Source organism: Hyperoodon ampullatus, assembly GCF_949752795.1.
Source record: "Hyperoodon ampullatus genome assembly, chromosome: 3".
Taxonomy (NCBI): domain Eukaryota; kingdom Metazoa; phylum Chordata; class Mammalia; order Artiodactyla; family Ziphiidae; genus Hyperoodon; species Hyperoodon ampullatus.
Window position 1 is genome coordinate 17,798,216 of NC_136916.1, and position 16,970 is coordinate 17,815,185.

General features: G+C 40.2%; 1 protein-coding gene across 1 annotated transcript in view; it reads right to left on the reverse strand.

Moving 5' to 3' along the window:
• PARD3 (par-3 family cell polarity regulator) overlaps positions 1-16,970 on the reverse strand; it is a gene marked incomplete at its 5' end in the record, with an annotated part of 523,272 nt that overhangs the window by 212,891 nt on the left and 293,411 nt on the right. Inside the window, one exon of the mRNA XM_079699052.1 lies at positions 10,656-10,883. Within this exon, the coding sequence (XP_079555178.1) occupies positions 10,656-10,883 (228 nt within the window). The remainder of the gene's footprint in view (positions 1-10,655; positions 10,884-16,970) is intronic.

The following is a 16,970-nucleotide window of genomic DNA, read 5'->3' on the forward strand; positions in this document are numbered from 1 at the left end:
AAACTACAAAAGATATTCAGATAAACAATTTTTCAAGTAAGAAAAGTACTGGTAATATATCACCCATAAATGGCTTGATCTATTGCGTTCATACAATAAATTACAATGCACGGACTAATCATAAACCTACATTTAGGTAATTGACTATTTTAAATGCTATATAAATTTTACGTTTTTTCTCTTTAATTTTGCTCTTTGCAGATTGTTTGCTTTCCTTCTGCAGATAGTCTGCACAAAGAAAGATGATTATCTCCTTCCAAACAAATGGAAATTTCTATTTTTGACTAACATTTCTGCTCTGTGCACTGCACTATCAGCTACTTTCCCATGTGATTACCTATAAAAACAGATACTTTCAAGTTTCTCTTTTTTAAGAAGGTATAACGTGAAGCTGCTTATTTTTCTTTCAGGCAGCACATTCTGTAATTAAGACATACCTAATTACCATGTTTTCAACAGATGCAAATACAGCTCAATTAAAATTCTAGTCCATGCGACAAATTCAGCTACTCAGCTCTGCAAGATATCACATTAGGACTGGGTCACCAAGAAGTTTGGAAAAGACTGAGCACATACATGGTAATGATTATGGAGAACATGACCTTAGGCGTCAATTGAACCTCAAAGTCCTGTAGCTTCTGCCATAAATAAACACTTCGATCTGGTCATCACACACATTTCATTGTCAACAGTTCACTCTAAGCCACATGGTCTTTTTCTTCCATTGAGAAGCAATACTACTGTTGGGACTGTAATGATCTCCATTGCTTGCTTATCCCAAATCCATTTCTCCATTTCTTCTTCCTAATGAACTCTGATTGTGCTCAGGAATGCAACCCAGCTTCAAGGGGTGAATTCATTACTAAATTTATACCAACCTATGGGCCCCTACCCCTGTTGATTTATTAGTCCAATGTTATTAGTCCAAGAATGGCCCCATCACCCCGAATGGACATATTCCATGCGTGGGGAGATGGCTCACTCCCTTCAGTTGGATGTGATCAGGAAAGCACAAGGCCTCTGAGCCCTGCGGTTACCTCTGGATAAGCTGACCTGTGGACAGTGTGGCAGAGGGTCAGAAGGATGGCGGGGCTTTGATAACACCGTTAGGCTGTGGAATCAATAACCCTGGAAGCTACCCAACTCTAGAACCAGTTATGTAGGACAATGTATTTCCTCATGGTTTGAGCTGGTCTGAGCTGGGTTTTCTACTAAATGCAGCGGAAAGCATCCTAATAGGTACGTTATATAAATCAAACTTTAGAGCAGCTGTGGAATAACCACAGTACTATGTATCACAAGTGTAAGATTGAGCAGTTAATGTCACTCTAGGCAGCTTTGACAATGTTACTAGAATTATTTTGTTCAGACTTGTTACTAGTGTTAAATGAATTGGTACAAACATCCGGAGAAATACAAAACAGAGAAATGGAAATGACAGCATTACTTCTTATTTGCCAGTAAGCAAGTACTCTTCTCTGAGGGCATAGCTCAAAGAAGTGTTATTAAATATTTGCTGAGTGGACTAAACAAATAGCCCATCATATGAAAACCATCCTTTACTGTTCCCTGTTTAGAAAGAACTACTCTAGGAATTAGGAATATCTAATAATAGAAGCACATATTCTTGAGTAATTTCCAATTTACTTTGGAAGACAAAGGATTAAACGTAATAATTGGACACAGGATTATGCAGTCTTCAGAATCTATCTTCTTAAAATTTAAAATGAGTGAGTTAAAATGAGACATTAGTAACTGGAAAATTTCACTAGACTTAGCAAATCCACTGACCACTACCAATTTCTATTGACGAATGTTAGGTAAAATACAATGTAATAAAAATAAATGAGGACTGAACCCCCAGGCACTGCAAATCCTGCATAGGATTTGAGAACATTTTATTATAAATAAATATATATATATACAGATATATTTTTATATATGTATACACATATTATTTTTGTTTCTTATTTTAGTTCAATATTTGACTTTGGAAAAGGAAGAAAAGATGTAAGAAATGAACAGCTAGTGACACAGATGGTATTGAATAATAGGATCTGCTTTTCTGGACCCTGACTTTTAACATTAGAATGATGAGCTTTTGGCAATGGAAAAACTTAGCTTTTTCAGAACGTTTAAAAAAAACACATACACACACAAAGCTGGCAAGAAGAATTAAGAAGCTTTTATACGAAAATGTGGGGGTGGGAGTAACAACTGATATGAAGAACAGAGAACATGACAGTGAAAGGAGAAAAAGCCATGAAGGAAGTGGGTGACGTTTATCAGCAGGCTTAGAGAAGGGTTTTCAGCAACTGGAGGAATGTTCAGATAGATGATTCCTAAAACCCACTCTTCTAAAATTAGATTTATTTCATTAAAAAAAAAAAAGCCAACCTCTTAGTTTACATTGGGGTAAGGAGTAGAGAGACAAAAACAATAAAACCACACTGCCAAAGAGTTTAAGACTTATTATCAAAAACCACTCTTTACTTCTCCTTCACAGTCTAAAGTTTTCTTTAACGCATCCTGCCAAACAAACAGGTAGAATGTTCCTGAAGATCCTGGTAGACTGCTACCTCCACTATCCCCCCCTGCCCAGGAGAACGCTGCAGAACAAATACAATGAGGATCACAGCCTCCATTTTCTGAACGCTTGCAAATTTGCTTTCAGTGTATAATTGATTTTCACATACAAATGATGGTCCACAATAGACACTGTTTTCTGTGCACAGGGGACAATGTATAAAGAAGCTGAACGCTTTCCTTTCAACAGACACAATGGACTGGCTACACAATGAAAATGGTAGCACTCGTAACCCTGCTGTTGGAACTGCCACTAAGAATTTTATTTTTATCAAGGACTGAATTGGTGTCAAATGTATATTTTAACAATATACAAAAAAATTACGGTGTCAAGGAAAGAGTGTCCAGGCCACTGCTCTGACTCTTTTAAGTGAAAAAACAAAAACAAAAATAAGTAACAACATAAAAATGTGCAAATGTGATGAAACACTGAATGGGGAGCAGTGCTCTGTTTTGCTATTTACGGAGAAATCAAAACAACTGTCCCCTAAAAGCCAGTGTTCTTAACTGCCAGGCACTACAATCCAAACTGGGAGATCCACAGAATTTCTTAACGTTAAAAAAATATTTTATATTAAAAAGTCTCAGATACATCTATACACAGATTTTTCTTGAGTTACAATGGGGTTATGGCCTGTTAAACCCAACATAAAGTAAAAATACCGTAAGTCAAAAATACACTGAACATGGGCTTCCCTGGTGGCGCAGTGGTTGAGAGTCCGCCTGCCGATGCAGGGGACACGGGTTCGTGCCCCAGTCCGGGAAGATCCCACATGCCGCGGAGCGGCTGGGCCCGTGAGCCATGGCCACTGAGCCTGCGCGTCTGGAGCCTGTGCTCCGCAGCGGGAGAGGACACAACAGTGAGAGGCCCGCGTACCGCAAAAAAAAAAAAAAAAGAATACACCTAACCTACTGAACATCATAGCTTAGCTTTGCCTACCTTAAATGTGCTCAGAACACTGACATTAGCCTAAGTTGGGCTCAGTCATCTAACACAGAGCCTAGGTTATAATAAAGTGTTGAATGTCTCATGTAATTTAGTGAATACAGTACTGAAAGTGGAAACCAGAACAGTTGTCAGCGTATCGGTTATTTCCCCTTGTGATCACGTGGCTGACTGGGAGCTGCAGCTGCTGCCAGTACCCAGCATCTCCACAGAGGATCTGCATATCACCTGCCCGGGAAAAGATCCAAGTTCAAAGTTAGATGTACGGTTTCCACTGAATGCACGTCACTGTCGAACCATCGTAAAATCCAAAAATCCTAAGCGGAACCACCATACATCGGGGAGCGTCCATCCCCAGTTGGGGCTTTAGAAAGTCAGAGGAAAACTAGATTGCTTGGGAAAAAGTGTCTTGAAGAAGGAAGATGACAGTCCAATGTACACAAGAGGGTAGGGGACAGTCAGGGCAGTGAGAAGATAAGCCTCACAGACAGCACATAGTCTGGGTGAGAACGCACACAGGAGCTTGAAGGACTGTGAGGACAGCGTGATCCCAGAGCTTACTCAGCCAATGTAGAGACAGTCGGACCAGTTAGGAGATCCTAATAGTCACTTCAGATATTAAAAAATGAGGATTGGGGCTAGATTGGGCAGAAGGAGAGAAATGAGGAGATTTCATGGGGGAAAAAATAAGAAAACTCGGTAATGGAGTGACTACACAGTGAGATGATGATTCTAAGTTTCTGAGCCTGGAGGTACTAATGAGAAAAATCACATCATCATCATCCATCTTTACATGTGAGATGCTAAGCATGTAAACACAGTCTCTCCCTTTCCTCTGGTTTTGCCAAGCATCATTACTCACCTGGAATCTTGCATTATGATCATAGAACCACTCTTGCCACCAATGCTGAGATTTACCATCCCATTCCCAATAAGCCATCCCGTACAACCCTAACAAGCATATTCCTTTACTTGAAATTCTTCAAATGCTCTTTAAGGTCCTTAGTATGGACAAAAATAACGTAAACGAGGCTGTCCGTGATCTGTTCTCTGACTACGTCTTAAACCTCACTCCTCACCATGCCCTCACCCGCAGTGCATACATGAACCTTAACAGGATGACGGAAGTCCAGAGGTGGTCCCGGCTCCCCATATTTCCTACGCACCTACTGAAGACCACTCAAGCAGTATTACTCATCTAAAACAATACCTCTTCTGGGAAGCCTTCTCCTTACTATCCCCCACCCCACTCAACTTCCACATGGGCTGAGTGGGTCCCCCACGGTTTGGTGCCATGGTAACCTGTGCACTACAATGGCCCTTAACTATTAACCACACTGCTTCTCAAGTGTCAGTTTATCCACTGGGTTGAACCACCCACAGCCCCTCAGGAACTTAGAGCTTAGATATCAGATTTTAGGTACTACAACTCATTCATACTCTATAGTAGTTTCAGCGTAATGGCTTATCCCACTCAGAAGTTTGTTGAATATTCTAGAAAACTCACAGGACTGCAAATCAGGAGGCATGCATTCTATGATTTTGTTCCTAAGTACAATCTTGGTCATCTATTTACATACTTTTTCCTTATCAAAAAAATGCTTAGGGGCTCCCCTGGTGGCGCAGTGGTTGAGAGTCCACCTGCCGATGCAGGGGACACGGGTTCATGCCCCGGTCCGGGAAGATCCCACATGACGCGGAGCGGCTGGGCCCGTGAGCCATGGCCACTGAGCCTGCGCGTCTGGAGCCTGTGCTCCACAACGGGAGAGGCCACAATGGTGAGAGGCCCACGTACAGAAGAAAAAAAAAAAAAAAAGCTTAAAATGAGGATTCTATAATTCAAACACTTCAGATATGACTTTTCATCATACTTTTAGCTTAACTTACTTTCCACCTAGAAAAAGAAATGTAAGGGATAGCTTCGACTATTTCACATGCTTACACCTCTATTGCATTCAGAAATTTCCTAAAATTAATCAAAGCTCCTTTTCTTAAACTGCAAGTGATACTTAAGTATACAAATTGTCATAAGAGGATAAGACAGGTTATTCTTATTCCCAGCCCTTCAGAACAAATATTTTTTATAGATCAACACCCAATTATCCATTAAGATAGGTTAATCAAATGGGAAATCTTTTACAAAGTACTTTGACTTTGAAACCCCTATACTGAATTCTTCCACTACAGATTAACAGTAATCTAGTGGGTTTCTTAAGATAACAACCTAGCTTGCATTTTTTTTGCTCAAAATGTAATGACAAAAGGTGGTTAGAAATGTGGAGGATGCTGAGAGTAGAAAATCTGAGATATTCATACAATATGCTATTTGAAGCTAATAAAATAAAAATTCTCCTGGAAGCTTTCAGATTAGCTGATTTACTAACATAAATTCAGTTTCTTCAAATCTCATAATGCTAACCTAAGTTATGTATATTTTAGAGCAGTGCTTTTTTTCTGATCTGTTAAGAGTACTATAAGAAAGTAGGCAAGCTACTCAAAAGCAATCTGTCTCTACGTTTTCAAGGCATACAGTTCTCACATTAAAATTGTAAACTGGATAGATCTTAAAATTGAGAAGTACAATTAATAGGATAGTCTTTGGTTTTGTTGTGTTTCACCTCCTTGACCCGGACAAAAAGCTGTTACTGAATTGATAGTAAGGCTGACAATTTGGCAACTTGTAATAGAGAAAAAAAATGGGACTCTATATTTTCAAAAATAAAACAAAGCAATGTTATATAGCATCCATGTTCTTGGTTTCACAGAAACAGATTTATTATGGGGGATGTAGGAGCTGCTTGCTGGGAGCCAGGCAGTGAGTGTGATTTGCATAGAAGAGGGAGCAGATTGTAGATGTCCTGACCTGTCAAACACAGGTAGGACCTCGGAGATAATGGGTCCTAGAATACAAAGCTCCATCTTGATCCAGACAGACACACACAACATGGAGAGGCCAGATGGATTAAATGAGAGACAAAAACGCTGGCTTCTGCCATCTCCACAGGAAGCACGTAAGTGTTACAGAAGATGACAGATACCAGATACCACATGGATCCCGCCCCAGTCTCTTGGCCCCCATTGTTGTGTGCATGCCACAATTTCGATGCTGCTGAGAAGAGGCAAGCCTGTTCTGAGCCATGAAAGAGAGTCACCGGGGAGGACCTCGACCCGACTGACAAGAGCAATCAACCAGGCCTCCGCCTAAGCGACTTTCCTGTAAAGTGGGAAAGGGCTGCACGGGACAGAAAGAGGCAGCTGGGTGGTACAGGTAATGCCGCCCCCATGTTTCTAGGGTGCACGGACGGCATCCTCACAGGACAGCCATCTAACAAAGACTGTCTGCCCAGACAGGGTCCTCTTACAGAGCACCGCTCAACAGTGACTTGGCATCTTTAATTTAACGGCAGCCATAACTGGGTCCCCTGAGTCCCACCTCCGTACAAGAAAGGCCCTCGTACAAGGCCCTTTCTTGTACGGAGTGTCCCACAGAGCACGAGGACGGCAGGGCCTAGACATGTGGCCGGGGACAGCTCCCATATGGCAAGGATGCCGGGCGAGGCTGCACAGGTGAGGGATGCACAGGCACGGATGCCCGAGGGAGGAGCACAAGCAGAGGACCAGGAGCATAAGCAGAAACACAAATGCAGACAGTGGAAGAGAGTGTGTGGATCATGCCATGAGAATCCACAGCCTGACTCGGAAAAGGACGGTGTTTAGGGAACTAGAGGAGGAGCTAGCCAAGCGGGCTTCCTTCTCACACCTGTACCTAGTCATACGTAAAGGTGACAGTCTCATGACCACCAGCAGTAACACAAGCCTTGAGAGATTTTTTTTTTTTTTTTAAGAAAAACAAACGGTTTGCTGAGGCACTGGAGGTCTCAGACATGCAGGTCCAGCGTGGGACACAAGCAGGAGGAGTGAAATGTCACTGCTGCCCCGAGTGCCACAGCCCGACGCTCGCTGTGTCTGGGTGTGTGTCTCTCACAAACAGTGGGGCTAATCAAGCAGGAGTCCATTTACTGATGTGACAAGCAGTCACTGACTCCAATGCTTTGCCGAGCTCTGAGCCTGGTTACGCAGGAATAAGACACGGTGGTGTCTTTCTTTGTGGACTTTACAGACAATGAGAGCAGGCAGGCAGGCCTGAGGTCAGTAAGTGAAGGGGGAAACAGAGTCATGCAAAGTTAAAACTGGAAAGAACCTCAGGAATGGAACCATCTACACCAGAGCTTTTCAAACTTTTTCTGGAAAACTGCGAACTTCCTTTTTTTTAGACTGAAAATTGACAAAGAACCACAATGTATGAAAAGTGATTTTAAAAACCCAGGACTGGGAATTCCCTGGTGGTCCAGTGGTTAGGACTTGGCGCTTTCACTGCAGGGGGCTCGGGTTTGATCCCTGGGTAAGATCCCATGAGCCGCGCAGCAACCCCCCCAAAAAATATAAGTAAATCAATAAATAACACATGACTGTTGAGGCAACAGCGGGGTGCAGGGGGGCTGGTGACTTTGACAGAGCCCATCCACTCAGGCGCCCATGTGCTTCCCGACTCCCTGAGACCACCGAGGCTCCCCTCTTCACTGGCCGCCGCCACACACAATCTGAGCATTAATGACCTGGGTGTCCAAAGCTTCAGTTTTACAAGTGAGGGAATTAAAGCTCAAGGATGTTAAGCAACTTGACCCAAATCCCAAATGGGTGAGAAGAATGTGGATGGGATGTAAGTCATCTGGACCCCAGGCTACATCACCCTATTCACACAGTTTTGACAACCCACGCTGCAAACATTTGAAATGTAGAAGAGTTGCCTTTCTCTGGCCATATCCAAAGTTCACCAGACTGGCCTGGAAAAATACATCATAGAGTCAGGACTTTCGGAAAACCCAGCACTTTGTGGTCGCAGGTGCACGTTGTCACAGTGTCTCCCTCAGCTCTCGTCCAGAACTTTCCCTGCCCTGCACAAGTCGTAGTTTATTTACTTGGTTTTGTCTTGATGATAGTTGAATACAAAAGTTTTCATATAAAATACTTAAATCTGTTCTTTCCGATTAAAAAAGGAAACTAAGTGTATAGAGGGACAAATTTAGATGTTCACACCAGTGGGAAGCTCTGGAGGCTACAGAATTAAGAACATGCCTGGTACCGATAGCTAGTCCGTCCCCTGTTGCACATTTGAAATAAGTGATATATGTGAGAAAATTGCATTTATGAGGGAATTTAAATAACATTTTAACCAGAACAAGAAAAAAGCTCAGAAGCATAAATTGTGCTTACAAAAACAAATATGGAGGTGCCAAAGCACTGTATCTCTTATTAAATATGCACCCAGGACAGAGGCAAGATCTCTAAGTGATATAGGGTCCCCACCCTAGAAAGGCAGCGCAAGTAATACTGGTAAGGCTGGCAGGGAACCACTGATACGCCAGGAAAAACCCAAGAGGGTTGAAAGCTCATATGACTCAGGATCTTGGAGACCAGGATTGGCAGCAAAAATAGGAAATATGTTCTTCATGTGGGAACAATGAGCTGCATATATTTGAAATCACTGGCTGCATGGAGTGAACAACTGTCCAGATTTAGACTAAGAAATCTGGGGGGAGAAAGCAGTGATCCTCTCCTAAGCTTTGCTTTGTGTGTTACATTATGGCAGAAATATTCATCTTCCGAAACACATTATATCTGATATGCAAAGATTATATAATTTTGCTTTAAATCTCCTCAGAATGTGATTTTCATTTAAAACTCTCCTTCCCCAGCACAGTCTTCCTTAGGTACGTGTGATCAAAGTGGTTCACCCAAAAGTTAAATTGTAATTGTTTACAATCCACCTAAATGATCTCTGCTTTAACCTTGGGCAGTGGTGTCTCCAGCTTTTCTTCTCCTTTTTTCCCCCCTCTAGCTTTTCTTACAACGGTTAGATGGGTAGAGTCACTCTGAAGTTAGAAAACTAAAATGTGATTTAGTAGATATGAACAGTATAAATTAATCAACAATTTTTTTTATTAGGACTCTAGTCCTTTCTCTTCTAAGTAAATACGCTACTGAGTTTCTTCCTTATGTTTAAATTGAATGGCTATTTTTACACCATAAATATTTAACTACAGTGACAACTCCCTGAAGCATACGTTTGTACGTATTTATAAATGTTACTTTTTTCTCAATATACTATGGAAAACACATTGCTCATTCATGGTAACCTTTGACTTTCAATAATCTTGACTTAAAATATTTGGCAATTTGGAAATACACATACACAAATATGTCTTGCTAGCTCAGTTCAAGGAAAGCAAGAGTAATTTATAAAAACAAAACAAAAATATGTTATCAAAATCACAGATGATTACATGTACTCATTTGAGATATATTAAAGACATACTATACAGCAGTGGTTTTCAAATATTTTGGTCTCAGGATACCTTTATACTCCTAAAATTTATTAAGGACTCAAAAATTTATGTGGATTATGTCTATCAATATTTACTAAACTAAAACTGAGAAAGTTTAAAAATACAAATTACTTTATAAAAAATAATAGATTTCATGTAAACAGAAATTATGGTTTTTACCAAAAAAACCACTGTATTTTCCAAAAACAATTATTGAGAACAATGGCAAATCTCGTTAATATCTAGCTGAAAAGATTCTTCTATCTTCTCTGCATTCAGTCTATTGCAATATCACATGACATGTTGCCTCTAGAAAACCCAAATGTACACCTGTGAGAGAATAAGAGTAAAAAAGGTAAATAACATCTTCTTCTTCTTTTTTTTTTTTTTTTTTGCGGTACGCAGGCCTCTCACTGTTGTGGCCTCTCCCGCTGCAGAGCACAGGCTCCGGACACGCAGCCTCAGCGGCCATGGCTCATGGGCCCAGCCGCTCCGCGGCATGTGGGATCTTCCCAGACCAGAGCACGAACTCGCGTCCCCTGCATTGGCAGGCGGACTCTCAACCACTGCGCCACCAGGGAAGCCCCATCTTCTTCTTCTTATGAAAATAATTTAGATCTCCTAGATCCCTTTGAAGGGATGCTGGGAACCCCTAGGGTTCCCTGGGGCACACTTTAAGAACTGCTGCTCTATAGAGATGCCTGGCATGGCTACTCTTTCAGACATTGTAAACTTACATGTCTCCATGCCTTCATCGTCGTCATCTGCCACAGGTTTATCATAGGACTTGTCAATGGCAGCTCTGAAGCTTTCATTGCATCCCCTTCCTCGGATTATCCGCGGCCGCGGGCGATGAAAAGGAATGTCCCCATTCAAAGTCACCTCAGCGACTGCTGTCTGCAGACTCTCTAAAGAGCTTGACTTCTTCAGACCCAAGGAAGGCCCCACATCTCTGCTGGGAGAACCTTGGAGGTTTTCAAAAACAAAATCTTAGTTAGAATGAGTGGAGAAAATTACATGTCTGAATATCTACAAATTGTGGAAAATATCAGGCACATAAATTATTTGCTCAACGTCAACTGGAATGTGGGTGGCAAGATATAAAAAGTAAAGTAACTAACTAATTTTAACTTTTCCCAAATGTATATTAAAGTAGGTCTATTTTCTCTATTCTCATTAGGAAACACTCTGAGTTATTAGTTTCCATTTTTAGCTTAAAGATGAAATCTTTGTCAAATCATTTGCTCCAAGTTATGTCAACAATATAAAAGAGGCTGAATAACCCAGGAGCTCATTTAAAAAGCAGAATGATGAGAAGGCTAAGGGAAGCAACCAAGAGTAAGCTTCAAAATGTAGCTGAAATCATTGTTTGGCAGTTTAAAGTTATTTACAGTGGAAGTGAAACTTTCACCTCAATGAGTTTCATCAAGCCTTTTCCTCATCATGGTGCAGGCTCGGACAACTCAGCAAGTAAGAAAAGCACAAGAGACCACGTGTCACCAATACAAACAGGGCACCCTGGCACCAGGTAGAAACCTAATTCTGGAAAATGGTAGTTCTCTTGGAAAAGCAACACAAGATGTGAATAGAAACAAACTATATAAGGGGGAGAGAGAGAGAGAGAGAGAGAGAGAGAGAGAGAGAGAGGAGTAAGGGAGAAAGGACTCAAGAGCTGGATGTGAGTACTTAGATCTCCAGGCCTGCAAAGAGAAACAGGTGATGAACAGAAGGAACAAGACATCACGATTACCAAGAAAATTTCAGTAGGACAGCAGGGGAGAATTCAGAGGATTAAAAATGTGACTCTGGGGACTTCCCTGGTCGTCCAGGGGTTAAGACTCTGCGCTCCCAATGCAGGGGGCCTGGGTTCAATCCCTGGGCGGGGAACTAAGATCCCACATGCTGTAACTAAAAAAAGATCCTACACGCCACAACAAAGACCCTTGTGCCGCAACGAAGACCCGGTGCAGCCAAATAAATAAATAAATATTTTTTAAAAAAATGTGGCTCTGTGACCCGAGGATCTAGGGCAGGAAGTCCCGAGATGGTAACCGAGCTTTAGAAGGCAATCAAAACGGATTTCTTTAACCAGGTAAGACAACCTCATCCATCACTGCCTGACCTGGCACTCAGAGGTAGATGAACTTAGCGTCTAGATGGTTGAAACGCCAGCAACCACCAGCTGGGCAATCCAGGTTATAGAACTAGTTCTTCACTTATACTGTTAAAAAGACAGGTGCAGGGCTTCCCTGGTGGTGCAGTGGTTGAGAGTCTGCCTGCCGATGCAGGGGACACAGGTTTGGGCCCCGGTCCGGGAGGATCCCACACACTGCGGAGCGGCTGGGCCCGTGGGCCATGGCCGCTGAGGCTGCGCGTCCGGAGCCTGTGCTCCGCAACGGGAGAGGCCACAACAGTGAGAGGCCCACGTACCGCAAAAAAAAAAAAAAAAAAGACAGGTGCAAAAAAAAAAAGGGAGGGTAGGAGAGGCTGGATAGTTTCTCTCCACATGGGGCCATCAGCCCATATGTGGATCAATAATTAAGGAGCAGCCTTGATGTGTTATCACTTAGAAGACAAATAGTTCTGACATGGGCTTTCCATTGCTCAGAGTATAAAACAGAATAAAAATTAAATTGGGAGAGTCAAAACAAGAATTATCTTTTTAAGATTCATTTACATGACACCTTTCACATAATTTTCACAATGGGGTAGCAGTTTTAAGTTAGAATAAGTATGTTAAAATGTAACATAGGCAGAAAGGCAGACAGATGACTCTAAAGAAGAAAAAATATTCTATAAATCATTGTGCTTGGGAGAAAAATATGATTTATTTAACTTTTTCCATGCAGGTTTGTGTATATTTGATTATTTATTTTATGACAAAAATTCACAAGAAATATTTCTTTCTAGGATGATCAATCTTACTTTTTCTCTTGATAGCCCTATAATTTTTGACAAGTTCATGTTTTAAATACCCATAGAAGTCATGTGACAGGAAATAAAATGAATTTTTTTCAGAAGAATGAAAGAAAAAGTAAGAAATCAAAGAGAATGGGAAAAGATGATTCCTGGGTAGGGACATTTACATTCACATTTTCTAGAATTAGCACTAGGAAGATCTTTTTCTGAATAAATCATGCCTATCAATTTTCATAACTTACTAGTTTCATTTAGGTCCTATAAACATTTATAAGGCAAATATTCAGTACCTTCTTGGCTTCATAAAGGACATGTTTATGTATATATGTATGTATGCATGTATGCATCTATATGTATCTATGTATATACCTCCAATGAAGACTTGATGCTTCCAGTAAAGATTATCATAAAAACATAATAACATAATTTATGGGCTTCCCTGGTGGCTCAGTGGTTAAGAATCCGCCTGCCAATGCAGGGGACACGGGTTCGATCCCTGGTTCGGGAAGATCCCACATGCCACAGAGTAACTAAGCCCATGGGTCACAGCTCTTGAGCCTGTGCTCCAGAGCCCACGAGCCACAGCTGCTGAGCCCGCGTGCCACAATTACTGAAGCCCGAGTGCCTAGAGCCCGTGCTCCACAACAAGAGAAGCCACTGCAATGAGAAGCCTGCACACCGCAACGAAGAGCAGCCCCCACTCGCCGCAACTAGAGAAAGCCCACATGCAGCAACGAAGGTCCAACGCAGCCAAAAAAAAAACCAAAAAACAAACATAATTTATATATGAAAAGTTAGCTGAGATTTGACTTAAGATACTCAGAGCACTAAAAGCTCTAATAATTTCAGATATGGCATGAGTATTTATTCAAATAAATGTATATATATTACATGTATATAAATATTGATACATGTATAGATAAATGTATATATGTCTTTATTAAGAAACAAAACACAAGCGAATCAGGGATTAAAAAAATGATAGAATTGTAACTAAATAAGCAATAGATATTTTGTAAGCATAATTGGGAGCTTACCTATCTACTCTTTTCTCTAAATTCTTAACACTGTAGTATAACATTTTGGCAAAATGTTGATAATTATATATGGTGGGTATTGGGTATATGGTAGGTTAATAAACTACTGTCTTTATATATGGTTGAAATTTTTCATAACATCTATAATTTGTGCATCTATAACAGGGATCAGCAAACTATGGGCCAAATCTGGAAAATCTGACTGGAACACAGCCATGTCCATTCATTTGCATATCCTCATGGCTTCCCTTCACACTACATCAGAATTAAGTAATTGCTCCAGAGACGGTTTGGTCTACAAGATCTACCATATTTACTCCCTGGCTCTTTACAGAAAGAGCTTGCTGACTCTTGATCTGTAACTGGATTTCATTCATGCAAGTGGTATGTTTGTCAAAGAAATTTTAACAGAGATTTTGTTAAGTAATAAATTAATAAGATTCCTAAATGAGCATCACTGAGATTCCTAACATCATAAACTTACTATTTAGCAGGAATAAAAACTGAAAATATCTCTCACTATATAAAGTAGGGGCAAGAGAGTAGTTCTATTTACACGCAAAAAAATCAATGTCTCTAAATTTTAAATAATTTTTAAATTATTTTAAATGTAAAATAATAATTTTTAAATTATTTTAAATTTAAAATAATAACCTGGAGGTGGAAACAACCTAAGTGTCCATCATTGGATGAATGGATAAAGAAGATGTGGCACATATATACAATGGAATATTACTCAGCCATAAAAAGAAACGAAATTGAGCTATTTGTAATGAGGTGGATAGACCTAGAGTCTGTCATACAGAGTGAAGTAAGTCAGAAAGAGAAAGACAAATACCGTATGCTAACACATATATATGGAATTTAAGGAAAAAAACATGTCATGAAGAACCTAGGGGTAAAACAGGAATAAAGACACAGACCTACTTGAGAATGGACTTGAGGATATAGGGAGGGGGAAGGGTAAGCTGTGACAAAGCGAGAGAGAGGCATGGACATATATACAGTACCAAATGTAATGTAGATAGATAGTGGGAAGCAGCCGCATAGCACAGGGAGATCAGCTCGGTGCTTTGTGACCACCTGGAGGGGTGGGATAGGGAGGGTGGGAGGGAGGGAGATGCAAGAGGGAAGGGATGTGGGAACAGATGTATATGTATGACTGATTCACTTTGTTATAAAGCAGAAACTAATAAAAAATAAATAAATAAAATAAAAATAAAAATAGTATTTTGAAGCTCCTTATATAAATCGTTTAGGTCATTAGGATACTTTGCTTATTTTTTATATTCAAGGATTAAACTATTAGAAACACAATTCTCTTATTCCTGTTCCCTCTTTTCTTGCAGAAAGTAAATTTACCCCCCAAATATCATAGAAGATTCCTAAATCCAGGAATAAAGGGGAAAATCATAATCATACTATTTTCCTTAGGTCTGTTTTTCTACTCTTACCTACTAATACCTCTCTCACCAAAAATAAGGAGAGGATGTCTTTTGCAAGGGCAAAGGGAAATGGAATTCAATTTTCATTATGAAAGGCTTACAGCTAGACAGATGATCTACACTAAAATGCCACTGTGACTACCAAAAACCTTTGGACTAAACTGTAAAATCATGATAATCTTAGCAATTCAAGTGAAGTGAAGAAAGAAAAATAACTGAAAATCTGTTCACTGTCTAATACTGGAAGATGGGAAGGATTCAGTGTAGATATTTTATTCATTGTAGATTTAAAAGCAATAGACCAGAAAGTACTTTGATGTCTATGTAATAATTTTTTGTCCCAAGTTTTTCCAATTTAATTCAGTAGGATAGATCGCACTTAGTATTTTATAAATGCTTTTTATCTAGGATCTAACTAACGTTCCAAGGCACTATGAAAGCAGATGATTCAATTAGATGATAAAAATCTGCCTTCTCACCATGAAAGTTATTTAATGTTTTCAGTTGAAATCTGGATATTATTATTTTTTAATCATAATAAATTGTTCTTTTCCTGTTAGTGAGTTGGTTAAATTAACTATTTTCCTTACTTTGCCTAATTGGCATATTATATAAAGTCATGTTCTTTAATCTGAGCAGCTCAATTTGTTTTTTATAAACATTAACTTGAACAGGGGTTACTTCTTGAAAAGTACTGAATACCATTAACTCCAAAAATGAATTACTAATTTACATATGTAAACTATCAAATAATGTTTTTCTTTAGCCCTGCTTCAAAATTCCAATGAATGTTATGTTTGATAAAAGAAATAACTACTTAACAAGGGCTGAGGCTATTGTTAATTGCCCTGCACTACAGTTAGTCCAATGATTTATTGGATGTAGTTTTTATAATCTATCTTTACAGAATGTGAAAACTCCAACCATGTCCACAATTATCTTTACATATGTATGTGGGATACACATTTTTCAAGGAGCCTAAAACTAATTACTACTGCAGGTTAAAAAGGTGAATTGAAGCTAATTAGTGCTAAGTGGTGTAACTACATCATACTGGAGCTAGAATAATTAAAACTCTATTCCAAACTTATAATAATAAATCAAAACGCTCAATTGTACAAAGCACATACTTTAATTACACATAAAGACTTTCCTCTGATTATTGCCATAAAATAACATATAAAATCTACTATCATGTAAAACCCAGTTCAAAATAATCCATTGTTTCTATAGAATGATTTAGGCAGCATCTTAGAAGCAAGCCCTAAATAGTTAAAAACAAAAACAAAAACAAGGGCTTCCCTGGTGGCGCAGTGGTTAAGAATCCGCCTGCCAATACAGGGGACACGGGTTCAAGCCCTGGTCCAGGAAGATCCCACATGCCGCGGAGCAACTAAGCCCATGTGCCACAACTACTGAGCCTGCGCTCTGGAGCCCACGAGCCACAATGACTGAGCCTGCGAGCCACGACTACTGAAGCCTGCGCTCTAGAGCCCGCGAGCCACAACTACTGAAGCCCACGTGCCTAGAGCCTGTGCTGCTCAACGAGAGAAGCCACCACAATGAGAAGCCCGCGCACAGCAACGAAGAGTATCCCCCACTCGCTGCAACTAGAGAAAGCCCACACACAGCAACGAAAACCCAACACAGC